At 41.3% G+C, this 27,098-nt stretch overlaps 1 protein-coding gene across 6 annotated transcripts in view; it reads right to left on the bottom strand.

The window, feature by feature from the left end:
• Window positions 1–27,098, bottom strand: part of MITF (melanocyte inducing transcription factor) — a 164,473-nt gene that overhangs the window by 99,978 nt on the left and 37,397 nt on the right. For 2 of the 6 annotated variants that reach the window (XM_008179488.3, XM_042849963.2), the window contains exon 1: window positions 23,653–23,871. The exons of 3 other annotated variants lie outside the window; for them this stretch is intronic. In XM_008179488.3, coding sequence (XP_008177710.1) covers window positions 23,653–23,696 — 44 coding nt within the window. In that variant the 5' untranslated portion in view covers window positions 23,697–23,871. Of the gene's footprint in view, window positions 1–21,799; window positions 21,942–23,652; window positions 23,872–27,098 lie in introns of those variants that run through there. One more of the 6 variants, XM_065550727.1, reaches the window with a different exon arrangement.

The following is a 27,098-nucleotide window of genomic DNA, read 5'->3' as shown; positions in this document are numbered from 1 at the left end:
AAGTATCACCTGAATTCTTCCAACTGGAACAGCCACCATCCCTACGTCAGATACAGTATTAGTCAAATTGTCTCAGTCCAACCCATTAGAAAGTTGAATTTTAACTATTTACCACCACAACTAGAAGAATACATCTAGAAAAATAGATTAACACTGTTGTGCTGAAAGTTAACAGTGATGCCCAGGAATACTGGATTAATATAATAATAATATATGGAGATATACCTATTTAATATAACTGGAAAGGACCCTGAAAGGTCATCAAGTCCAGCCCCCTGCCTTCACTAGCAGGACCAAGTACTGATTTTGCCCCAGAGTCCCTAAGTGGCCCTCTCAAGGATTGAACTCACAACCCTGTGTTTAGCAGGCCAATACTCAAACCACTGAGCTATCCCTCCCCCCAGTATATTGATAGTATATTACTTGGGAATCCCCCTCCCTCCCTATTTGACATCCTGCTTGCATAAGCCACGCTACCAGAGTTAACACTAAAGAAATTAAATGTTTGCCATAGAGAAAAACAAGCAAATTAAAATTCTCTACTGTAGACTCCTGTTTCCAGAGGGTGGAGATTTGTTTGTTCATTCTGGTGCCAGGTCATTTTGAACTTTTTATGCTGACCTGGACTTACTAAAATCTTTATGTGCAATAAAGCCAATGCTGTGAATACAGACAAAAAAATGGTTATTTTAGTTGTTAAATCCAGTATGTAGGCAAATCACAAAGTGTTACATTTGTACCACTCAATCATTCTCCACCCTGCAGCTTAGCAAGCAGGGAGACAGCAAGACTCTGAAATGCTAAGAGCTTGCTATTAAAGAGAAAGTGTCTGGTTTACTTGAGTTTTAGATCTGTATTTATTTAAAATAAAGCAAATTTAAGATTTAGAAATGTAAGAAAGTGGCAATAAAGTGAAATGTAACTAGTTAGGGTTTTAACCAGCACCATTAAAACGTCAAGAAGAGTTTTGTTACGGATTTCAATAGAAGCAGGAAGAGGCCTTAGTACAATAATTATGGGCCAAATTCTGACCTTCTAATTTGTGTGGATGGTCCCACTGATTTACATGTTGACTTGTCTTCTTGTGTCTCATCCTTTATCAGAAAAAAAAATAATGCACTTTTGGCATCAACGCAGACTTTAAGCTTAGTAACTGCAACCTGTTAGGCTGTTAGAAGAAACTCTCTAAGAACAATTGTATTAGAGTTTTTCTGTTCCATTTGTTTTTTCTAATTTAACACTTCTCTGCTCGTTTCCCTACCCCGCTGCAAAAATTTAAACAGACATTTTGAACATAAAGAATATTTATACCAGCAATAAGCAATATGTAAGGATTAGTTCACCCAATTCATGTTGCCCATGAAAAGTGAGTAAATTTCTCATTAAGAGAAGCATAATACCCTATGAATTAATCTAATTTGCAAAGTAAGCCTTAATCTTACTACTGGGAAAGAGAAAATGCTGTTCCTTGATTTTATTGGGTTTGCACAAGGTATACTGGAAACTCCATGGAAGTTTAAGACTAACTTTCAGTATGTTGAGCAGCAATAACCTAACAACTCAAGATTCAAGCCAAAGTACACTGAAGTCAATGGGAATATTTCACCTTTTCCTTAACGTGGACCAGTGCCCTTCAGCACACACAAAAATGTTGAAAAGCACAGCATGCAAATTTTCAGTCTATGGAGAGTCTACCCTGAAATGAACCCATGACAGCATCATTCCAAATATGCATAGTTAAATAGTAAAGGCAGTACTAATGGACATTTAGTCAAACATGGAAGTGAAACAGTTGATCATTAAAGATCATATAAAGGTCTTATGCAAACTTGTTGGACTTTTCCATTTTAGAAAAGGGTGAGGGAGGAAAGATTTACAATTTAATAAAACTCCTTAAGAGACAGCCAGCAATTCAATAAGTACCTCCAAGAGTTTTATTACCCTTATCTTTCCATTCAGAGACTACTTTTCAGTAAGTTCATATACCAACTTCCTTATCTGAACTCCATACACAGTACAAGCCAGTCTCTAGTTCTTAATGCACTTCATGCAAACCAACTGCAAGGAGTTAGGAACATGTGAATACAATACCATGCTGGAATGGCTTCCCGCAAAACAGAAGCTGTTTGATACAAAAGCACCATATTTTAAACTAACAAAGAAAACAAACAAAACCCAAAACTTACCCTCTGAATTCATTTTTTACTTTTTGACCCAGCGAGGCAAGAGTTCCCAGTCAACTGTGTTTCTGATGGCCACAAAACCAAAGCTACACAGAAAGGTCTTACTAAGCACTAGCTTTCAGAAACTGATAGCACTTTTTCCCTCCTACTATCCACCTCCTAGCCTCTGCTATTACATTTGTGCCTGCCTTTTGTTAGAAAACTTCTGCAAATGAAAATAGATGAGTAATGATTGCTGCTTTAAGAAAGTCCCACACTCATCATCACTAATAATAGCTCTGTTCCTTTTGCTACTCAGAACGTTTAGAGGTTGAAATGCTGCATGAAACACATTTGCTTGCACAGATCCAGTAATGTTTTCCTGTACCATACTAGGCCCTGACCCATCAAACAGTTATGTGTATGTTTAACTTCACATATATTCATTGGATCACTGACTAGGAGTTGCTCCTCACATAAAGGGATGACATGAGAGAAAAACAAGACTGTGCTTAAACTCTGTTTCATCCATTAGTGAACCCTGAACTTTGTGGGGGAAAAAGTCTGAATCCAAACCCAAATCTCAGCTTTCTAGCTCAGGCACCTCTAGTATTTGGAATCCCAAAACGATTATATAGCGCCTACCACAATGGGATCCTGGACCATGTCTGGGACTCGTAGGTGCTAGGATAATACAAATAAATGGTAATAATGAGTTTTAAAAGGAAAGTAGAGGCATTACTGTAAGTGACTCGCCAGTCTGCTCTTCATAGGCATGCTTAACTCTCCAACTAACCAATGTATGCAGTGTTTTTGTAACTGTGTTGGTCCCAAGATATCAGACAGATGAGGTGGGTGAGCTAATATCACCTTACCAGACGTTAACGAAGGCTGGTGAAGACAGGTGGAAATAGGCGGCATTACAGGCAGGCTCCTGGATCTAAAGAGTTGGACCAGGGCTGCCCAATACATAGAGATAAAGTGCATGCTTGTTACTTACTGTGAGCATTCCAGGCAGAGCGCTACAGTAACAAAGCTTTAAGGCACTTAAGGGTTATAAGGTAAGAGGTGACAACTTTTCACCAGTCTGGATTGCACCCCAGAACATATCAGTTGGTCCAGTGAAAGATATTACCTCATCCACCTTGTCCGACTAAACAATAACAGAGACTGAAGTGACTAAACCCACCCTCCAACCATTATACTGTGTGAGCAAGTAAGCTGTCGGGGGGTGGGGAGGGAACGCGGGGGTGGAGGGGGAGAAGAGAAGCTGTGAAATGATAATGGGGAAACCATGGCAAAAGCCTTTCTTGCACAAACATGGGTATGATTCATCAATTGTAACAAACCTTTCGTTAAACCCATACGGATTATCCCCAAGTCAGTTACAGGAATGCCTGGCCACAATAAAGAGATGTGCCTTAAAAAGTGATCCTTTTTCCTGACAGGTCTGAATCCTGACTGACCTAGCTGATTCATCCAGAAGGATTCGGAGATCTTCCCAGTTTAGGAAGGACCTGTTCAAGTGGTCTTTCTAGCATGTTACTGTAAACCCGTTATAGAATTGGGAGCGCTGCATACGGCACACTTGGAACGGTTGCATTCTGCTATTCAGTTCTTTAACAGTGGAGTTAAAAATGGACAACAATTCGCTCTTACTAGGAGGCAATGAATGACATGGAAGTCCATATTAAAGATATTTCATACATATTGCACTATATTTTCGAACAAAGACAGAACATGGTGCACGGCTATATACTCAGATAAAACTTCGGGTATACTAGATGCTTTCGGGTCTGTACAAAACTCATTTCTCTTGAATTGGAATGGATGCATAGCTATTCCCTGAGCAGCCCAGTCACACTAACCAGTCAAACTTTATTCATAAAGCTCCTACTTTTAGCACAGCCGTGTATTTAAATAAACTGCAATAAAGTTTTAGGGCCCAGTCCTAAGTTGCCTGAAGTCAGCAGAAAGACTCCCACTGACACCAATGGGCTTTGCCACAGGCCCCTTGGCAAGATGAACTAAGAGCAGCTACTCATTTTGGGTACCCAAATTGACACTTTATAAAGGGACTGATTTTGAGAGGACACATGGCTCAACACTTTCTGAAAAATCGGGCCACTTAAAGTGTCTCAAACTGGGCACCTGAAAATGGGGGCACCCAAACTCATGTGTCATTATTGATCATCTTGGCCTTTATCTTTCATAAAAGGTTAATTAAGTTTTTACTAGTTGTCGCAGATGCTAGCAAGCGCCCTCTCCTAGCCTCCCTCTAGGACTGCTGTGAGGAGAATCCAAGTCTCTGTTTTCTGGATCCCTTGGGTTCCTCCCTTAGCCTCTCTGGCACATTCCTTGGGCACTGACTCTCAGTCTGTTACCCCTTTTTGGAAATGGGGGTTCTCAACACTAACACGCAAGATACCCCAACTTACTTAAACCTACCCCCCTCCCAAAACTTCACCTGAAAGGTGCAAAGCTTCTGGTTTAAAATTTAACTGTCACAAGGGAAAGCAATAGTTGTGAAGCAGTTAAATACAGAGCAACAATTTGCACTAACACCTTCATGCTCTTTTACACTTAATCATGTAAAGCAAGCACAGGAGAGTACAAATCATACAGAAGAATAAACACTAAAACCGCATGTCCCTGCCTCAATCTTACCACTCCAGGGCATTCTCTGGGCTGAGGTTGCCATCCTTTGGTTGCCATCTGGGCTCAGGAAAGCAGGCAGGTCTCCCTTCCCCATGCGGCTGCTACCTGCTATGTGGCCTCTCCCTCCCTTCCTCAGCTTCTGTGACTTTTCTCTCCCTTGCCCCATGCTTCCTCTTCATGGTCCCCTCAGCTCCTGTATGGCTTTTCATTTAAATCTCTCCTGGTAACCTGGCCTCTTTTGTTCTCCTCCTGGTAACTTTCCATTGCTCTTTCCTTTGAAGGGAGAGTGTAGGTAACAGCTAAAAAAAATATATATCTAAGGATGCAGCAGTTTTAACATAACTTTTCATGACGTTTAAGTACCATTATTAATATTAAGCGTATCCCGTTGTCCCTGTCCTGGTATGTAGCCACTACAGGGTCTGTCAGCAATGGGATATCCACATACCTGTAGGCACAGATGATACAGCAGTTTTTTTCCATAATACATCACAATATCAATGAGAATGCATAAGCTGTGCAGGTATAGCTCCAATTCATCACACTAGGGTATTGATATTTCCATTTTATACTCCATGACATTTTGCTCAAATACATGTCTTTACAGAAGGTAACTTCTGCTGAGGCATAAAAAGCAGGGCTTTGGAGCTGTGCTCCACATCTAAGCAAAAACCTGCAGCTCCACTGCTCCAGAGCTGCTCCGCGCTCCAGCTCCAGGTTCCGCTCCAAAGCCCTGAAAAAAGGTTCTTTATTAATTTGTAAATGTACTTTTTATTGTTTAACAGTACCATGTGATAATATAGCAACACTGTTGCACAATAGGAAGCTGAATTATTGGGCCAAATTCATTCCTATGTAACTCCACTGGAACCAAATGAGTTCCATAAGGGATGATTTAGCTCACTGTTTATTAGCATATATAGCACCAAACACGAGGCCCATTATGCTTTGCAATGTACAAAAACAAACATGCAGGCCAAAAAATTACTGCACAAAGAGCTTAAAACCAGTGAGAAAGCTTTGGACTGATTTTTAAAACCTGATAAAGTATTAAAAGGAAAGCCGTTCCAAAATGGACCCGAATTATCCGATACTTGTAACTGGAGTGCAGAAGTGGCAAAATATCATACCTAGATCCTAAGCTGAGATGCTTAAAGCACATATTGGGTATACAATCAAAGTGTAGTTACTGTAAAAACTAATTTTTTATTTCAGATCTTAGAATACCAACAACAGTTTGATCTCGATTCCCGTTTCAGAGGGAATCTGTGCAAGTGTAAAAAGAAGCACAGAATGGGAGTAATTGTAGAAAACCAAAGACTGAGCACTGTAGTTGTGAATGGACTGCTGACAATAAATGGAAAATACAGGCTCACCAGCAGTGTAGTAATTCCAATTATCTTTTCTTTTCTTTTTTTAAATCTACTAAGACATAACTCTCTCTGCTGTGAAAAAAATCTGATTTAGGTGTTGTTTAATAATACTGACCAAAATATGATCAACAAAAACAGAGCTATGATAGTGCAAGAATCTAAAAGTGAATCACTAACAAGAGAGACGCTTACATTATTCACTCTGGAAACAGAACTAGTCTGGGAAAGATTTACATCTAAAAAAGAAAAAAAAAGGGAACAGCCAACGATATGAATAACAACAGAATCATCACAACTCAACATAAAATGTAAAAAAGGAAAGAGGAACATACTGCCATCGACCAGTAAGTCAGATTGAATCTAAAAATTTGTTAAATGAATACAATAATGGACAGAAATCACCACAAAGAATAATGAAAGGTTTCAGAGTAGCAGCCGTGTTAGTCTGTATCCGCAAAAAGAAGAACAGGAGGACTTGTGGCACCTTAGAGACTAATAAATTTGTTAGTCTCTAAGGTGCCACAAGTCCTCCTGTTCTTCTTTTTACAAAGAATAATGACAGTATTCGGAATAAAATTACACACATTCCTCTTCCTAAGGATGTTGTTCTCAGAGATTCAACCCGTCAGTTTGCTCACTATGTACTGAACTCATTCCACAAAGGCTAGACACCTGTCTGATTGTAACGGCTATTGATCACTTGGCTAAATGTGAACATCTTGATCCCTAGGTGATGGTTTCCACATTCCATCATCATTCTCTTAGTATCCAGTGCCTTTCAGTATATTTCTTCAATGTTTTGTGCAATGTTTTAGAAACACAAGACATCAGGAGATCTGAATTGACATTCAGAGTCTTCTTTTGTCTATATGCTTCCCAAGTTTAACTTAGGAAACAACTGAAGAGTGTTTCTGAGAGAGAGAGAGAGAGAGAGAGAGAGAGAGAACTGCAGCCTTCCATACAAAGCTCGTGAAAGTTAGAGCTGGTCAGGAACTGGAAGGAAATTCCAACATTTCCTGTTTTTGTTTGTTGCCAATCAGAACAAAAAGCTGAAAAGTAGAAATTTCCTGCAAAGTGAAAATTCCAAAAAGTTTTCATTCAGGACTAACAATGTTTTGTTTCAATTGATTTGAAATGGGCTTTTATACTGAATATATTACAAATATTTTTATATAAAATCTAACCAAATATTTTGTCTCTTCAGTCAAAAGCAGTCAAAATCAACATGTTCCCATGAAACATTGTGGATATTTATTAACCTGCATTGAGGCTGTTCTGTTGAACGTTTTTTTGACCAGCTCTATTGAAAACATTTTACAAAGTGGTAATGTAAAGCAGAGGGAATCTTTAGAGAGCTGACTATAGAGACTGTCGGAGGCAGAAAGGGGGGAAAAAAAGACAGTAGATGAAGATAAAGTGAATTAAAAAGAGAAACCTGAAACATATTCAAGAGTCAAAAGGCTGGTAAAAATGCTCAGAGACTAGTTACAATCAAGGGACTGGGGCTCCAGATTCAGCTGTAGGCGGGTGACAGAGCAAGATTTTTAAAGAAGTGTAGTGACTCAGGGGTAATTTCATATATGGGGCAGCATAAGTACAAGAGCAGCCCATACAGAGTAAATGAACAGGAGACAAACTGGGAGGAAGTGTGTATAAGAGTGAGTAGGTGGTAGAAGGTCAGAGAGGAGTTTAGGAACAGCAACTCCATGGAGCTTTTTCAAAACCAATGTGAAATCAGTGAAATTAATGGGAGTTTTACCACTGACCTCATTGGAACCAAAATTTCATCCAATGGAGGGCAAGTCTAAACACGCAGGTTTTATTGCGATAGCTATCTGCTTATCCACAAACACACTCCTCCATTAAACAGTCAGCCACAAACGGGTATCTAGATGAAATAACCAAGAACCATGCATTGGTGGATAATATTTATACACTGGAAAAACTTTTGCAGTTTGAAAAAACAAAAAAAGGAAAGATTTTGTCAACTGTTGCTTATGCCAACAACTGTTACAGCTACACAGTTTGGAGCATTTAATTTTGAAAGTAATTAACTTCAACCAATGCAGAAAATGTCACAGGAAACAGCCCAACAAAGAGATATTACAAAAAGAGTTAGTTGTAGAGCTTGTAGCCTGCTTTGCAAAGTCTCAGACTGTGATCTGCAATCTGTTGGTACACCGATTCCACCAAATTTGATTTTAAGGTTGAGAAAAAAATCTCATTAGCTCTCTTCAGACTTTATGATTCAAGCCTGACAAAAAACACACTGCAGTGTTTCCAAGATCTAAAGAAAATTCCAACACTGTCACCATTATTTATAGCTAGTTTATTCTGATGCATCCAAAATCCAAATACAGCATATAGCTAGGACATCCACTGTATTAAACAAACAAATACGTAAGTGTGGTTTATTAGGCCTTTAAAGTGCTATCTGTGGGGTTGAAAAACTAATCTTCAATTTTCATAGCTTGTGGAAATCTGTTTCCTCTTTGGAGAATAAACTGCTCCTATTTTTGACTCAGCTTCAATTAAAAAAAATAATAATAATGAAAATTTTTCAACCAAAAGTGTTACTGAAAAAAATTGGTCCTGGAAAATATTCAGTGACAGAACTCCAGAAGCAAGAATGTGGAAAACTGCATAGCATACAAGTTGTTAAAAAGGGCACAATCTACACAACCTTACTGCACATGTACATAGCCAAGTAGGGTCTCAGTTGCACGTGCCCTGTATTTTCCAGGCTATACAGTAGCGGCCCCATTTTTCACTGCATCCAGAGTTACCAGATGATACACTAGAGCTTGGAAGTGAAGCAAACCACTGCAGTGATTGATTACTAGCGACTCTCCAGCATAACCATATTACCTAAACTCAGCTCCTGGGAACAGGCCAAATTAATTTTCCTTCTGTGCCAAGATTTATCAAAATTTGCTGAGACTGCAAGCAAGTTTTCCCTAGTTATAAGAATACCACCTGGGGAACTGGAAAAGTGCTCTGATAAAAATCAGAAGCTAAATGGTCCTCCTCTCTGGATCTTGATTCTCCACTTGGCCTGTCAGATACCAAAAGATTGTTGACCATCAGGCCATACTGCAAGGACTACACAGTCCTCTCGTGTTTTTGCAAAGGAGATGAGAATGGGGTAAGAGGGAAAGTGATTGGGTACAATGGGTCAGGCTACTGGAGAAAGTTTGGTTTTGGCTGTCTGTTGAGTCTAATTTTATGTGATTCTGTATTGAGTTGAGTTATTTGTACATTCACCTAAAGCACATTAGAGGAACATTTCATAAATCCAAATGTAAAAGGCTTCAGCTACTCATAAACGAGATGAGCAATGAGAGCCTGTAGTTGTAAAGAGATTATGTTGGCAAGTCAACAACGTATGTATACTTAGAGCCACAAAGATACCAAATATTATATGCACATGACAGTCACTCACTCACATGGCCCAACCTTCAGGCATCATGCTAAATATTCGTATTTACTCCCTGTAATTAAGCTGGTCTCTAGAAGTATTAATCATTTTTAGACTCACGGGTCTGGCCTTCTTTACCACCACTCAAAACCTATTAGCGGAACTCAGTCAACTATGTTAAAGCCTTGTATCAAATCTCTATGCAGCTAAAAAAAACAATCAAAACCTACAGAGAGTCCTGTGGCACCTTTAAGACTAACAGATGTATTGGAGCATAAGCTTTCGTGGGTGAATATCCACTTCGTCAGATGCATGTAATGGAAATTTCCAGAGGCAGGTATAAATATGCTGGCAAGAATCAGTCTGGAGATAACGAGGTTAGTTCAATCAGGGAGGGTGAGGTCCTCTGCTAGCAGTTGAGGTGTGAACACCAAGGGAGGAGAAACTGCTTCTGTAGTTGGCTACCCATTCACCGTCTTTGTTTAATCCTGAGCTGATGGTGTCAAATTTGCAAATGAACTGAAGCTCAGCAGTTTCTCTTTGGAGTCTGGTCCTGAAGTTTTTTTGCTGTAAGATGGCTACCTTTACATCTGCTATTGTATGGCCAGGGAGGTTGAACTAACCTCATTATCTCCAGACTGATTCTTGCCTGCATATTTATACCTGCCTCTGGAAATTTCCATTACATGCGTCTGACGAAGTGGGTATTCACCCACGAAAGCTTATGCTCCAATACATCTGTTAGTTTTAAAGGTGCCACAGGACTCTCTGTTGCTTTTTACAGATCCAGACTAACACCGCTACTCCTCTGATATTTTGTCAAGGTAGCCAGAATAAAACGGTTGGCCTACAGACAGATTTTGTCTAAGTCCCAAGCATACCTAGTGCAGAACGCTGCTCAAGGGAGAAACCTTCATTATAAACATTTTATTTACAAATTATCAAACCCAACCTAGCTCTAGCAGTCTGGTAAGTAACTGAAAAGTTCTTTTAAGTAAAAGTGAGTTTCCAAAGTACTTGGACAGGAATCCAGTCTTTCCTTCTCAAATACACTAGTTCTGTAGAATACTAGTTAAAAGAGAGAATTGTGCCCACCTGTTATGTTGGAACAGTGCTCAACCACAAAATTATTTACCAGTTTCAAGAAAATGAAGTAGGTGGAAAAGGCAGAGTGGGACACCTCTTCTGCAAGAAGATTCTGCTGGTGACAAGTAATTCCAATTTAAGAACACCCTGCATTGCACAGCATATTTGTGGTTATTTATCATTAAACAAAACACTAAAATATATTGGTTCCGAACCTCTTTTTTGCCAGTCTGCATCACTAACAAATAGGAGGTAATTTCTCTTTCACACAAAAACAAAACCCCCACACACCACAGTCTACAACCATAGGTAACTGAAGACCTGCCTCACGTGCTAAGAAACTAAGTGCATCTCAGGAGTTCTGTATACCTTCTGTCAGGTGTGTCAGCATTCCCTTCGAGACCTCTTTCCACTCGGCTTCCCAAGAACTCAGTTCAACTCCAGACTGTCGATCTTTATTTGGCATAGAGCAACGCTATGCTGAGTTGATCAGACTCAAACGTATGGGGTGGATGCAGCGTATATCACAGATCTAAAGTTACACAGAAACCCCCTTCCTTTATATAAGTCTACATATCATGTTACGTTCACTATATATTGGATTACATGTTTGAGGATTGGCTTGGTTATTTTGCAGGAAGCAGTCCCTGTACAGCACACTCGGTCCATGCACTCTCTGCGTCTGACTTTACACTTTACCTCATGTTTACACTTCCGACTTCTCGTGTCCACTGTTATTTTGTTCTTAGTAAATGGTTTTCTGGGTGTTTCCCCTCTTATCTTTGCTAGCTCAGACATTGTCTTTTAGCTTACTGACCCATTTACTTCTCTTAGCACAAACATTCCGTTTTCAGCCCGCAGATCTAGTTACCTCCCTAATCCCGTTTTATAAGAAATGAGGCCTCTCCCATGCTGAATTACTCAGGTAGGCCTCGTTTGACAAGGTGCATCTTTCGTTTCCTCAAGAGTACATTCGAGGATCCAGAAAACCTACAGCAAACCTAGGAAATGTAAAGCAGACCTTCCACCAGAGATGGGGTGTCCTGCAATCTGGGAAGGTAAACCCACGACCTCAGAACAAATGCCCCCCACTCACAAACTCTGCAAGTTCCTGAGGTCCTTGCTGGAAGTTTTTTCCTTAGCACAGGAGCTCTCAAAGACCATTCAGCCCTCAAACATCACTTGTTGCGGATTTTTTTTTTCTTGAAGAGCCTCAGCCAAACTACACCTGACTTCACCCATCTTGCTTCTGCAGTACAATAACTATAATCCATTAAGATATGCCCACTTCCTAAAACAGCACCCAAGGCTCAACAGTTCAGTTAGGACTGTTAATTTTCTCACCTCTACCCCACCAACTAGTAATGAGATTTGGAACATACACATGAGGTGACAGAGCTTCCTTATGAAGAGGTATCACACAGCAATATCAGGTAATGAGATGGTCGCGCCCCTTTTATTATGAATTACCTATATTCAAGTGCACTGAAGTCAACTGAAGACCAAAGGAAAACTTGGGACGACGTAGGTAAGAATACAAGTCACCAGAACAACATTAATGACTTTTCCGTCCCCATCTGCCTCGCAGCTAGTTATCACAAGGCTTCCCTGGAAATAGAATCCCATCAGCACTGGCAGGATAGCCTTACATTGCTGCTCTCCATTCTGTACCTATTCTAGGGTCAAAAGGGGGATTTATGGTCTTTTCAATTATCAGTCTGCCACCTTTCATGACTTTAAATTCACTTTAAAAACCTATTGCAGAAGATAAATGACTATCCACAGAAGGAGTTGCTCACTATCCTGTGTGCAGAAAGGAACAAGAAACAAAAATGTGACACTGGATGAATCTTTTCAGTAATTTAAGAATATGCTCCAAGTGCTGCAGGGGCTTTTCCAGAACTCCTGTAGACACATGACCAGATATGCCAGATGTTTCTTGATATAGTTAGGAATAAACATTGAAGAGAGATGGCTAGCAACAGCCATTTCTGCAAAACAAATTCCAGAAGCAATTCAGGAGACTGACTTGTATAAAATTACTTTTCTTAGTTAAGAAACATGGGACTAGAGAGGACCCAACCACATCAGCCACACCATCAAGGGCTCATTCACCTGCACATCCACTAATGTTATCTATGCCATCATGTGCCAGCAATGCCCCTCTGCCATGTACATTGGCCAAACCGGACAGTCCTTCCGCAAAAGAATAAATGGACACAAATCGGACATCAGGAATGGTAACATACATAAGCCAGTAAGTGAACACTTCAATCTCCCTGGTCATTCTATTACAGATGTAAAAGTCACTATCATTGAACAAAAAAACTTCAGAAAGACTTCAAAGAGAAACAGCAGAACTAAAATTCATTTGCAAATTCAACACCATTAATCTGGGCTTGAATAGGGACTGGCTGGCTCATTACAGAAGCAGCTTTTCCTCTCCTGGAATTGACACCTCCTCATCTATTATTGGGAGTGGACTACATCCACCCTGATTGAATTGGCCCTGTCAACACTGGTTCTCCACTTGCGAAGTAACTCCCTGCTCTCCATGTGTCAGTATATAATGCCTGCATCTGTAACTTTCACTCTATGCATCCGAAGAAGTGAGGTTTTTACTCACGAAAGCTTATGCCCAAATAAATCTGTTAGTCTTTAAGGTGCCACCAGACTCCTTGTTGTTTTTGTAGATACAGACTAACACGGCTACCCCCGGATACATGGGACTAGAGAGAATGCCATCAATTCCTCGTATTTCCTCACAAGTACATTCTCAAACATTTCTTCTAGAAACTGATCACAAACTAGAAACAGAGATGCAAATTTGCACATATGGCTCCATGTTTCAGTATATCTAGAGAGATATATTCAGTACATATTCAAATGCAGAAGTTCGAATTAAATACCATGCATGTCTACTAAGTCATTTTCAGCCTCTCATAACTCATGAAGATATTTGTTTCACAACAAAGGTACTTGCAGCAAAATACAGATCCAAACTTGGGCCTATTCTCAAGAAGGCAGAAAAAGAATGTCCAGTTTTAGAAAGGAAGGTCATGCTGACCAATAAATCTGAACCGTTTATTTCAGTAAAATAAAAATGAGAGTTGAAGCATGCTAGTAGGTGTGGGTCCAGAAACAAGTCTCCCATCCAAGATAGAGCCTATGTATACACAATTCTTTTTAGAAGTTTGTATGTAATAAATATTTTCCTTATACACACAAAAAATCTGTTAAAAGCACATTATTTAGTTTGCAAAGTCAAGAACTTAAGTTAGGATATGCCAGATACACAGGTGCCTATATAACCTTAATTCTGACCCCTTCTGCATCCACACGGTGCAATGAATGAGGTAGGAGTCCAGGGGGGAAGATGTCATCATGTAATTAAAGCCTGTATTATAATGTACAAGGGGTCAGAATTAAGGTTTCATGGGTAACCTTAAATCGGGCATTTCCTAATTTTTTCAAGGTATTTAACTTTCCAGCCTAAAGGTTCTTTCTATGTAGTTTATGTCCATACACAGAAAACCTGTATAAAAGTGACAGTTGCATATCATGTCAAGTATCAGAGGGGTAGCCGTGTTAGTCTGGATCTGTAAAAAGCAACAAATGTACTGTGGCACCTTAAAGACTAACAGATGTATTGGAGCATAAGCTTTCGTGGGTGAATGCCCACTTCATCCGAAAGCTCATGCTCCAATACATCTGTTAGTCTTTAAGGTGCCACAGGACTCTTTGTTGCTTGTTGCACATCATAAAACTTGGGTTTTTACATTTTCCTTTTTTGGGGGCTCCAGCCCCAGCAGCCTAGATATACCTGCTCCTCCCCTCACTCACCAATCTCTGACATAGCTGTTCCAGTAACAACCAGGTTGTAATAGGACATAGGGTTGCCAATTCTGGTTGGATGTATCCCTAGAGGTTTCATGACATGACAATATTTAATTGAATATGAATCTTGAATTCCTGGAGACTCCAGGACAATCCAGGAGGGTTGGAAACCCTACTAGGACAGCATGCTGTCCACGTGAGCATGCTCAGTAGAAGCCAAGCAGCAACTCTGGCCAGGGGCATGTGACCCTATGTCCCCCCACCCTCCAGGTTGCCTCTGGTCAGTTAATGTTTTGGCAAGTTGCCAACACTTTCCTGAGGAATGCAAGCAGGAGAAGGGAAATGGAGATTTTCAACAGTTCATAACTCAGCAAAACCTGATTGGAATTTCCTGGGACAAATTGAAGGCATCTCTAGCCCCAGGGCTTTGACCCTGCTGAATTTCAAAGGCCTGCTGCAGACAATGGAGGCGTTAGGACCTCTACAAAAATCTTTTACAGTAGAAACTGTTAGGTGACCTAAATACAGGTGTCACTACCTGCTCCCCCTGCAATTCTGATATTGCTACTTAGGGTGCTAATTGAGTGTACTTGTGCTAACAGATCATGTGTGTATTTGGTTTTCCACGAGTGAACATAAGCATTGGAGTGTCTTCCTGTTCTGTGGCAGCTTTAGGGGTGGAGAAGAAAAGATGCAAAGACAAAAATAAGGTCCCCAACAAAGAGAAATGATTGGACTATGAATAAGACTAGACTTAACCAGTGAAGCAGCATAAAGCTGAGTTCTTCAACTTCCTTAGTAACATTAATCTATTGATACCCTTAGCAAGTCTATGCTTTAATCATTTGGTTTACATGATCTGAGGCACAAGAGTCAGAACTGCAAGCACGTCTAATGTAATGTCATGTTTATTTTTGTTGATGACTCTAACTTGCCTTGTGTATCCTTTAGCATTTTGAAACAAACAAACAACCCATTTCACTCTCCAGCATGCTCCTTTAATGTGTGTATTAAATTACATATTTAGGTTCAAGAGGAGGCTTGACTAGTATGTGTCAGCAGAAGAATGAATAAACAATCTGAGGACAACACAAGGTGAGCATTTCTCAATAGGTTTTCGTCCGACAAGAGTCATTGAACTGTTTTATTACATTAAAAGAACAAGCAATATTTTAATAGTAGTTCAGTGGGGCTTATCTGGAAACTAAAAAGAAGAAAAAATGAACTCCCAACCGCACACACTTAATCCCAAAGGTGACTCAGTCTTTAGTTATGCGATTACCCAGCCAGTAGTCACAGCCACTTGAGTGTACAGTCCATGTGGCAACGTCACTCAAAAGATCAACTACTGCAATATATCCATCTTGACAGCAAGTCTCTACAACACGTCTGAAAAGAGCACTCACCATCTCATTGGACACTGCTCACCACACCATTGAATAAAGTGTAAGCCAAAGAAAAAGATAACTATGGATCTCCTGCTGTTTTAGCGGTATTGCATGTATACAACAGTAACCTAGAGACCCATTAACAAAATTAATTGACTAGACATTGCACAGTTAAGCATTCCAAAGTTTGGAAATACATGTTGAACTATTGGCAACATTCACTTTGACTGCTTGTATGCTACAGTCTTTAGTTATCCTTTAGATAGCCAGGCCTGTTATTAAGGCTGCCCAACACTTTCCACTATAAGACCCTGCTTTCAGTTGCTTATACTTCTGCCAGATGTTAACCAGTTGAGCTGAATTTTTTTCCATGCCATGGGTCTGCCCCCGGCTGACTTTTTCTGGAAAATTTCAGTCAAAACGCTTCAGCCATTTCTGAGAACAAGATTAGTGAAAGACAACTTATCTTTCCATTCTCTGGCCACCTTTTCTTTGGAAACCTTTAGCACCCCCATGCTGTGGAGGAGGGACTTGCAAATGGGCAGAAGTGGCCTTTGTGTCAGGGCTGTGCCTTTTGGTGTCCCTGTGAAAATCCACCCAAGTTATAAGCCTATGAAAAAATGTGCAGTTTGCACTTGCTCAGTAGAGACTCGCTAGATCTTAACAGCTAAAATCTCCCAAGATTCCATCCTCACTAACCATGCCTAAGCCTCTTACAGCTCCTGAGGTTGACCAAACTGTGCACGTGCCATCCCCATAGAAAAACTGAGCATGTCCCCTCTAGCCCAGAGCTCCAGGATGAAGCTGGACTTTCTCTAATGGCTGCTGCAGGTCAGGCACTGGAACTGACAGCAGGGAGCCCATCTCTTCTGTGCTTTCAGTGTCCCTCTTGCTGGCAAACAGGTTGCATGGAGGAGGAAACAGATGCAGAAGGGACAAAAGCTAGACCTACAGCATTGCAGAGGAGGATTAGGGGATTGGACTGGAACAAGGTGGGGAGGGGGGCAGCGCACCACAGGGGCAGAGACTGGCGACTGGCAAGGAGGTGAATAGGGGGACTGTGAACCAGAGAAGCAGGGGAAAGGTGGTGTGGAAGTGAGGAAACATCTGGCAAGGAGTTCGAGTGTGGAGTAGAACTGATGCCGGCTGGGAAAAGAGACTGAAGACAAGGAACTGGGGGAGATGAGGACATAGAGATGGGATGAGAAGCCCAGGGAAGGAGACTGGGACCGAGCCAGTGGTAACAAGGAACACAGGTGAGGGCGGGGGAAAAGAGAGACCAAGGAATTGGGGAGAGGACTGGGACCAGCTGGGCAAGTAGACTGGAGATAAGGGGCCACAGGATAGAGCAGAGTGAGGGAGACTGGGAACCTGGTGGGGTGAGATCAGGACTCACTGGACAAGGAGACTGATGAGTAGAGACTGAGACTAATTAGGTGAACACAATGGGACTGAGACAAGGAGACTGTGGTGCAGTAGAGCACAGACTTGTGACAAAAGAATCTGTGCCTATTAGAGCACAGCCAAAGTGTCTCATTCCCCTCTAGTGCTAGTCCACATAGCAATAGTAGTTTGTCATCCTCTATCAGTTACTTCAATAGCTCAAGCGGCAGGAGTCTCAGTTTTGGATCTAAAGGTTCCATCCTACTAAGGATGTCATAAGATGCCAGATAATGGTATCTGTTTTTTCAGGGTGTGTTTTTTTTAAAGCTAGGAAATTACTCAAAAAACTACATTAAAAGAAAGACGTTTCCTTCACTACACAACCCTAATTCACCCCAAGGCAGGACAATCCTGAACACTGAATGAGGCAGAGGGCCTGTGGAAAAAATAGTATGTAATCATGTAATTGAAGACTGCACAGGCCATCATAATTCTTCTGCATGCTCACTGCACCATCTTCAAAGGTTCAGATCTCCGGTCAAACAAAGCTAAATTCCCTGCAGAAGAAGGAAAGGATTGCTCCTCGAGGATGGCTATTTCCATGCCAAAAGACACCTTTCAAGATGAAGCAGTTTTGCCTGCAAGACTGTTCAAAACATGATCCTTTCATTCAATGGCTCAGCCATTCCAAAAGAACTCATCTTCAGGCAGAGACCAAGCACTGAAAAATTCTGCCCCTAAATTTACAAGTTGCATACACGTTATGAGTGACTGAAGCAGCGTTCCATTCACTCTGATGCACCAAAACCTGGTTAGCAGGTGATGACACTATGTTCAGTTATTTTGACTAAGTCTTACCAGAAAATATAAGCACATCATCCAAAAGATCATAATAAGCCAACATAGCCTGGCTGGTTGCATGGTCCTTTCCATCAATAGAAAATACTAAAAGGGAGGTACCACAGTCTTTCAGAGCGTAAATAATCAAATTCTGAGTGACATTTCAAAGCATTCTTAAAATGAGCCTAGCTAATGGCTTAGGAAATTGTGTCTTTGAAGAATTAGTTTCACTCTTGCTAGAATAAAATTGACATTCAGGAATTTGAGAAAAGTTCCATTCATGATATGAACCACATAAAATTGCTACTGGATATTTCTCGCTGCACTTGTTAACGAAGACATCAGCAAGCAAAAAAGTTACAGATGGCAGCCGTCAAGTCCAGCTATGCCCCCACTCCACCCATTCATTCTATACCCAGCACAATAACCACTCCATTTTCTTTTGTCTCTCTGGAACAGATCCCATAAATTCAAACATGAGAGAGAGACTTCAAGCACCAATTACCTTCTTTAGATACCACATAATGGTGGACTTTCAATGCCCGCTGCCGGCCCTGCTCAGCCCAGTGAATGGAACCTACAGCCGGCAAAAGGCCACCGGGGGTCCCGGCCATCAGCCCTGCTCAGCCTGCTGCCGGCCTGGGATACCAGCTGCCGGCCCTGCTCATCTCGCTGCTGGTCTGGGGTTCCAGCCTCCCGGCCCCCTGCCAGCCATGGTCCGGGCCTCCGGCCCTGTCGGCCTGGTGTACCAGCAGCCAGCCCAGGGCTCTGCTCCTGGCCTGGTCCCAGCGCTCTGCAGCCCTTATCAAAAGTTACACTACAGTTAGCTTAAAAACTTGAAAACTTAAAAATGTTTGTATATTACAGTAATCGTTAAAACATGTATAATGTTAATAAATACATAGGTTTGATGAAACAAAGTAATTGTACTTATGTGCCTGCGCTTAATTTGTGTTTTCGATGATTTACCTTCTAAAAAAATCTTGTGTGTCTCGCCCCCACAGAAAGGGAATCTCGCACCCTCAGGGGGTGCGTGCACCCTAGGTTAAGAACCACTGCACTAAACTGATAAGGTCAGCCTTCATCACAGCTGCTCTGCGAATGCCACCAATAAACTTGAATCGTTTTTCATTATGTCCCTCAGCAAACTATCTTTGAAGAAATCCTCAGTCCTCAAAGAGATCCCAGTTGCTGTGGTACTTCCTAAGCATCTCAGATATAGGAGAACTCTGCATCTTGTATTTGCAATGTTCACGAGAGTAGTGCGGAGCTCTGCAGGCTCCAGATAAGGATGTTTGGCACACTGGTGCACCACGCTTTACATCAACACAAGCACTCCTGGTGAATACACGCAGCAGCAATGCAAGTAGCCAAGCATGCACACTCTTGAGTGATATACAAACTTTGGCAGGCATATACCCGCCAATGCCACTTGTGTTGACCAAAGTTTGTAACGTAGACATGGCCAAACGCAATTCTGTTCAGATGGAGTAAAGTAGCACACTGTAGGTGCCTCCAACAACTGCTAAATAAGGTATAGCAAGATCCATGGTCTGTGACATTCATGAGCATTAAAATAAAAAGTTGCTGAAGTACAGCACGTTTAAAGTACAACAGGAATAATGGCTCGCTATTTTGCCAACGATAAACTCCCAGGGGCCTAATTTGTGTTCTTCTATTTGTACCATGTTAATGCATTACGAACTTTGTAGAGCAACTCCAACACGATTCACGGTGTCAAGTTATTACGTCAATGAATATGGGTTACAGGAAAGAGTCTCATATGCCTGCATAGGCAGAGGGTGCCACCAGGGGAAGAAAACCTTATCCAACCTCAAAGCATCATCACCCTGCTGTAGACGTGTACATTGTAGGTCTAGCCTACAGACAGACATATTTCTCACCAGCAAGGGGAGATCAGAACAAAAGCTTGCAGCATGCATTCGCAGAGCACCAGCTAAGGGTGTCACGAACAGGGAACACCCTAGAACAAAACCATTCAACTCAAGTCAGAATTATTACTCTTGCAATAAAGCATTATTGCAGTTCAATAGATTCTTCAGTATATCAGATGCTACCAACCTGAGTTTAAGTTACAAACTAATGCTACCTTATTAGATTTTCCTGTTTCTACTGTTGCACTAACCGATTTCATGACCACTGTACGTCCACACTCACTACCCTTCAGCTTTAACAGGGCATCATGTCAAGGTATTTTCCCCATACACTGGATCATTTCCCCTAGCAACATTATCACTTATTTATCCTTTGAAAGCTCTAAAGTGCAATCTTTTTCCTTCTGACATTTCTTTTCCATTTCCACATATACGCTGGTTTGTTGTTTTACTGTTTGGCTTGGGGGGGGGGGGGGGGGAAGAGGGCACTCGACAATTACAAGCTTTACAAAGACATAAAAACAAATCAGGTCACATTCTAGGCCTACTAAGCTTGACGTTTTCTTTTAATTAAATTAAAAAGTAAGTACCATAAAGAGAACCAACGTGGCACTGGCAATAGTTTCTCTGTAGGCCACATCTAGAGTAATGTTCAAATGCATCTCAAGTAGCACACCAAGAGATGAAGCAGTGTCAGCAGTGCAAGGGATAAGATTTTTACACTGCCTATATAATCAAGAAACTCCTTACTGTTATAGAGCAATTAAGCTTTCATCTAAACAGTTATTTTAACCATGGAAACATTAATAGGCTGTTTTTCAGTACATATTACAAAGGTCCAGCTCTTAGAAGCCACACAGACTCTGCTTAGTTATGCTTATTGCTTCAGAGGGAAAATAATGAAGCCTTTATTAACAAGAAAGAAAAATTCCATGTAGTTAAGCTGCCGCTTCTAATTCGGTTGGCAAATTTTCCTTTATTGTATCATGGCAACATGGTTAAAGCGAGTCACTATGGTTGGAGTCCTTCCCCTCCCCTGATGGAGGCACACAGTGGGTGGCAGCAAAAGCAAAGGTGTATAGTGGGGTTGGCTGCACATTCAGGGCACGTCACTAACTGAATGATTCCAGATGGCCTCAAGGTAAATACAGTGGGGTCCACCTTTGCTTAGGGTGTGCTGCTAAGTGCAGTGCATGCATTAGCTGGCTTGAGGCTTAGCCATACCCATTGCCTGCTAGCTAACAGATCACACCCCCACTTGGGGCGGAGGAACAGCAACCAGTACAGAAGCCAGGCCCACTCCTGATGCTCTCCTGGGTGCAAAGTAAACACTGTGCTTTGTTGCTTGCATAGGGATTGCATTAAAAAAAAAAAAAATGAGCTTGAGTTTTTTCTCTCAGGCACAGCAGATGGGACTGTGGGGGGGAAGAGACTAAGCTTCTTGGAAAACCGGTGTGTGAAGTGGACACAGGAGACTCCCATTTTTTTTTTCCAGTGCACTGGGGAAGGAGTCACTCTCTTCGGGGGTTATTTGTTTTTGTTGCGTCTCTCCTCCTGCCCCCACAACACCGGATCTGGATCTTTGGCCGTTAAGACACATGCACATGCTCACCTGAGAGTTGGTGATGCCGTTTGGAGCCCTACGGCTTTGGGGTATATTTACTAGTATTAGTATAGACATTTAATTTGCCCACTGGCCAAATATTCTTAGTACCCAGTAGAATTCATGTTGGGGGACAGGATTTCTGTTTTCAATTACCTTAATATCTGAAGTTGTACTTGATATGTCAACGTTTCCCACTATCATCGTTATGTATTTGTACCGCTATAGCACCTTGGAAACCTAGTGAAGGTTCAGGGCCCCATCGTGGTCGGTGCTTTACAGACAGAGAAGATGATCCGTATGATGAAGAGCTTTCAGTCTAAAATAAGAGGACAAGTTTTCACATGATGTAAGCTGGCATTGGTTGATTTACCACAATGGAGCTACACCAGTAGAGAATTTCACCCAACATCTGAAGTGGACTGGAGCACATAATGCCATTGGAGTGTATAGCAGTAACAGATTGGAAAATATGAAGCAAAGAAATATTTTTTTATTTTTGCTTTGTGCTGTTTGGAACACAAAAATTGCCATGCACTTCATGGCTTATGGAGTGAAGAGTTAATCATTATTAGTTGAGGATTACATTTCAGACCACTAGCGACAGACCATTATAAAAGACTCTGTCTAAGATGCCTTCTTATTTATAGTGCAAGTTCTATTTGTCTTTGCAGTGTTTCTTCTATTGCTGGTCCAGATTCGAACTGAAACTAGTTACGTAAAAACGATTCACCCTTAATGATACAGAGTTTCTAATGAGGTACTTCCCAAGAAAACGACACACACCCTTTCTAACAATTATTCACCTATGATAAAAATAAACATGGATTGTAGTACCTTCAATTTTCTCATCAATCACTATGTAGCTTCAGTTAGAAACGTACTGAGGCAGTTGAGATGTTATTAGAAAACCACCACCAAGGAAACTTTATATGTTTTCCTGACACAGCTGCTCCTATTTATGGTGTAAAGTGAAGTTATACATTTTTTCCTCCAGAGATGCAACAGCTAAGTAACGTGGTCGAAGCCATAATTTGGGTCTTACGACTGGAGTATATTTTACTAAGTTTTGTTTTTAGGCCTTGTCAACAAAAAGTAAAAAAAATCTCATTTATTACAGATATGAGAGAGAAATGCATGTGAGTGTTTAAATGTGTGATGACAACCAGCTTGTGATGTTAAAGGTGAGAAAAGTTTAAGAAATACGTGATTACTAGTTGCTTTTGGTTTTTATAATTGATGCCAGCAAACAAAGACTGATGAAGTACATTCAAGTATCCATTAGTATTTTGCTACCTGTCACTGACAGATAATCCCTATTATAATGTTCCTACCCAAAAATAACAAGGTAAATCTCACTAAACTGAAAATAGATTATTTATATGTGATAAAGTCACATACCACTGCCAGTTTGTATGCAGCTCAGGCCTTTTATACCCTTTTTAATATGGACACACTAATAAAACAACGCCGAAACAACTAAATATTGTATATGCATAAGTGCACTTAAAGTTACATACAAGTAAGATTCTGCTCTCAATTATACCAGACAGAATTTGGAGCAGTTCTGCTGAAAGAAGTGGACTTATTTTAGATACTCTTACATTGGTGCGTATTTTGCCCAATACATACAGACTGGTTTCTCTCTCAGCATCAGTAGCATATATTCCTGTAGTACACCTCTACCTCAATATAATGCTGTCCTCAGGAGCCAAAAAAATCTTACCATGTTATAGGTGAAATCGCGTTATATCGAACTTGCTTTGATCCACTGGAGTGCGCAGCCCTGCCCCCCCGGAGCGCGGCTTTACCGCGTTCTATCCGAATTCATGTTATATCAGGTCGCGGTATATCGAGGTAGAGGTGTATATATACTTGGTCTGGCCATATATAACTCATGTTATGCTTGTACAAATGCAGAAGCAAGCACACACTTATGTAAACAAAGCTACACAGAAATATCACATACGCTGTTGGCAGCTTTGGAGCCAGTCAGTATTTATACATGCCTTATTTCTTGCTCCACAAGACAAAGCTGCCCAAAAGGAGGCATGTTCTAGTAGTCAGATCTTGGGACTGAAAGCTGAAAACTTCTCAACTTCCTTTCCTTGCATGGATACTTGCTCCCATAGTGTCCTTGGCAAGTTATTTAACATCCCCTTATCTTGTTTCTCCCCATCATATGGATTACAATATGTACTTGACCCAGATGGATGCTGTGAAGTTTATTGTTGGTAAAGCACTCTGAAAAGAAAAATTATTTTAAAAATATTTTGATTGTCAAAGAACAAAAAACATAACCATGATCAAATCAACAGGGCATGTCAATGGACCACAACATTTTGTTGTATATCAGGAGAGATCAGATAATTACTTAAAAAGCTGTGTGTGGAGTTGTTGCTTACGTAGCATATATGCACAAACTAAGAGGCCTGCTTAAGATGCTAGTTTGTGCTAGGTAGTAGTAGTATTACTAATATTGTGTTACTAATATTTTTATTCAACAAACTAAGGCTATGTTTACAGTATGAACCTTACAGCGGCACAGCTGTACCGCTACAGTTGTGTCGCTGTAAGGCCTCTCGTGTCGCCGCTCTGTGCTGGCAGGAGCGAGTTCTCCTTCCGGCATAATTAAACCACCCCCCAACAAGCGGTGTTAGCTATGTCAGCAGGAGAGTGTTTTTTCCACACCCCTGACCGACAAAAATTTTACCCACAAAAGTGGTAATGTAGACAAAAGCCCAAGTGGCCTGCTATTGCGTCTGTCTCCTTCCCTTGGTGAAGCGTGCTGTCACGAGAAATACCAGATTGCAGATCCCCAAATTTCAAATTTAGTCAGTGGTAAATTTGCTATTTCAACCTCCAAAAGGCAGGAGTTATTAAATAGCTGTGCAGTCAGTTGCCTCTTTTTTCTCATGATAAAGACTATGGGACACATTCATCTGGGGCTTTCATAGAAAAAGTGTTCACGTCTAAAAGGACAAGTTACACTGAGTCAAGTTCTCTTCCTCAGAAGGACTTTCGCCTTGAGGCAATCGATAGGTAAAGCTGACCGAAGAAAGAGCTACATTGTGAAATACTATTTTGATTGAGATCATCGTCATCCAATTCATCTGCTGGAAATATGAACTTTGTGGAAGAAACAGAGGAGACATGAAGGTAGATGGAGAGAATGAATGGGATACAGGGGGGACTGACGGAAAGAGACAACTGTACTCATAGAAAGGGGCATAGAAAGTTAAAAATGATGAGAAGACAACAAATGAAAAGTGAAGAGACAGTGAAGGAAAGCAGGCAATAGAGAGCAAAATGGTAAACAGAAGAAGCAAGAGAGACTAGTACAAAATGCTCAGTTAAGGTGATGAAGTCTAATGGCCAGGTCATTTGGTCTGCCTGAGACCTATACTCAGCACAGGACCTGAGGGGAGTATGTCTTTGGTGAAGAAGTAAAGGTGGCTTGGCACTACATTTCCCTCCCCTGTCCTCAATCCTGGGAGCAGTAAGAGAACAATATGGCTGCTGGTGTAAGTTAGAAGAGCCTCAGGACTGCTCTAACTTATGTAGGCTGCAATGACACTCCACCACCACCTTCCTGAAGACTGTTCCACCAACCCTGGATTGGGGGAGGGATTGGCCTGCTAAACCCAAGGTTGTGAGTTCAATCCTTGAGGGGGCCACTTAGGGATCTGGGGCAAAAATCAGTACTTGGTCCTGCTACTGAAGGCAGGGGGCTGGACTCGATGACCTTTCAAGGTCCCTTCCAGTTCTAGGAGATAGGATATCTCCATTGAGAAAAAAAAAAAAAAAAAAAAAAAAAAAAAAGATTCCAGTCCCCATCTGCTCCTACATGAGGAAGATAGCATAGAGCTGGTTGAGCACCAACAGGAACTCCCCTGCACAAGGATAATTGCCAGGTGTCCACTTAGGGCAGCATTCCCACTCCTTTGTGCCACTGGAATAGCACAAAAAGGCCAGACCAGGGGCTGAAGATCTGGCCTCAGATTCACAGCTGATTCCCTGATTTGTCAAGCAGAGCATGAATAAAGCCCTTATGTTCTTATGAAGGGAGATCTTTTCTCCTGAAATGGTTCTTTATTCGATATGAACAAGATGCATACAGGCACACTGTAATGGCTTTGGAGGGGAAAAGAGGGGTATTTGTCGTAACAGCAACCATAAAGATCTGAGTGGCCTAAAAGGGTGGGAAAGAGGGAAATCATGATAGTGAAAAGTGCTTTACTGAAGGAAAGAACAAATAAAGGAAGGCACTGCTGAAGGAAGGACAGACAATGAGACAGATGGAGAGGATTGTGAACTGAGGGGAGTGGTGGGTTCGGAAGAGAAAGAAGGAAGAGAGGGTACTGTGGCGGGAAATGGAGAGAGTAGGGCAGATGCTCAAGGCTGAAATTAACAAGGGTTTGTTTCCACACAGAAAACAGGCAGTGGTTAAAGGAGGTTAGGACACTGGGGGAGCTCATGCCATGACCTCTGGCTTTTAGCCAAGGAGTTAAAGATGGTGTCTCTCACACCATTTATTTATCCCTGGAGTACAAGGACCAAAGGAGTGATCCCAGAAAAAGAAGGAGTGTATGAGGCAGAGAGAGAGAGAGAAATGAGGGGTTTGCTGATGGAAGGAAACAAAAGAAAGAAGGGAAGGGATAACGCTCCTTTATGTCGCTTCTCAATCACCTCCCACTCATCTCCTGCCCTAGACAACCTTATTATTTGCCTAGCCTCCACTTCTGCAAAGCCAACCCCTCCCCTCCTCCAGGTCTAGCATGGAGGAGCACCAGGAGCTCACCTGTGCCAACAAACCTCCTACTGGACACCTCACATCCCTGTGTCCTTCAGCCTCTGGGTCCTCGTTCTACCCAGACAACAGAACTGCTATTCCTAGCGCTTTTGGCCACGTGTAACTAATGCATGTTGTACGCAACGAGATTTAAAATTTTCAAAGAATCTTTCAGAAAGAAACTACAGCAGAACAGACTTTTCTCCCTCCTCTTCCCACGCCCTAGGCTTTTGATAAGAGCCTAGCAGCAGGCGTTCCACGAAGCTGCCTTTTTTGTTTCCACTTCATAAATTGCTTCCCTATGTACCATATCCATGAAATCAAACTATACGGTAGGAATGAGCTTTCTAAATATTTATGAAATGTTTAAAAAAAAAAGCTGCAAGAGGAATTTATGACTCACCAAGGAATTACTAATCTAGGTCTGTTCTTCATAAATTATTACATTTGTGTCATGTTTCAGAAATAATGTTAAGATTTTAAACAATTATCTTGGACCTACAGCATGCAGGCCAAAAGATCAATATCACTATGTGTCACCACAGTTACTGACAGAACAAAACAGATAAACAGCCTTCTGTTGGAGATGGAAAATATCAAGTTACCTAGAGAGCTGGATGCTACCCAGGCACCGCGGTTATAAAAAGAGAAGCTAACCTTAAA

The sequence above is a fragment of the Chrysemys picta genome, chromosome 7, assembly GCF_011386835.1.
Source record: "Chrysemys picta bellii isolate R12L10 chromosome 7, ASM1138683v2, whole genome shotgun sequence".
In the NCBI taxonomy this organism is placed as follows: domain Eukaryota; kingdom Metazoa; phylum Chordata; order Testudines; family Emydidae; genus Chrysemys; species Chrysemys picta.
The sequence above is the reverse complement of the archived record's forward strand: the minus strand, read 5'-3'. Positions and strand labels throughout refer to the sequence as shown.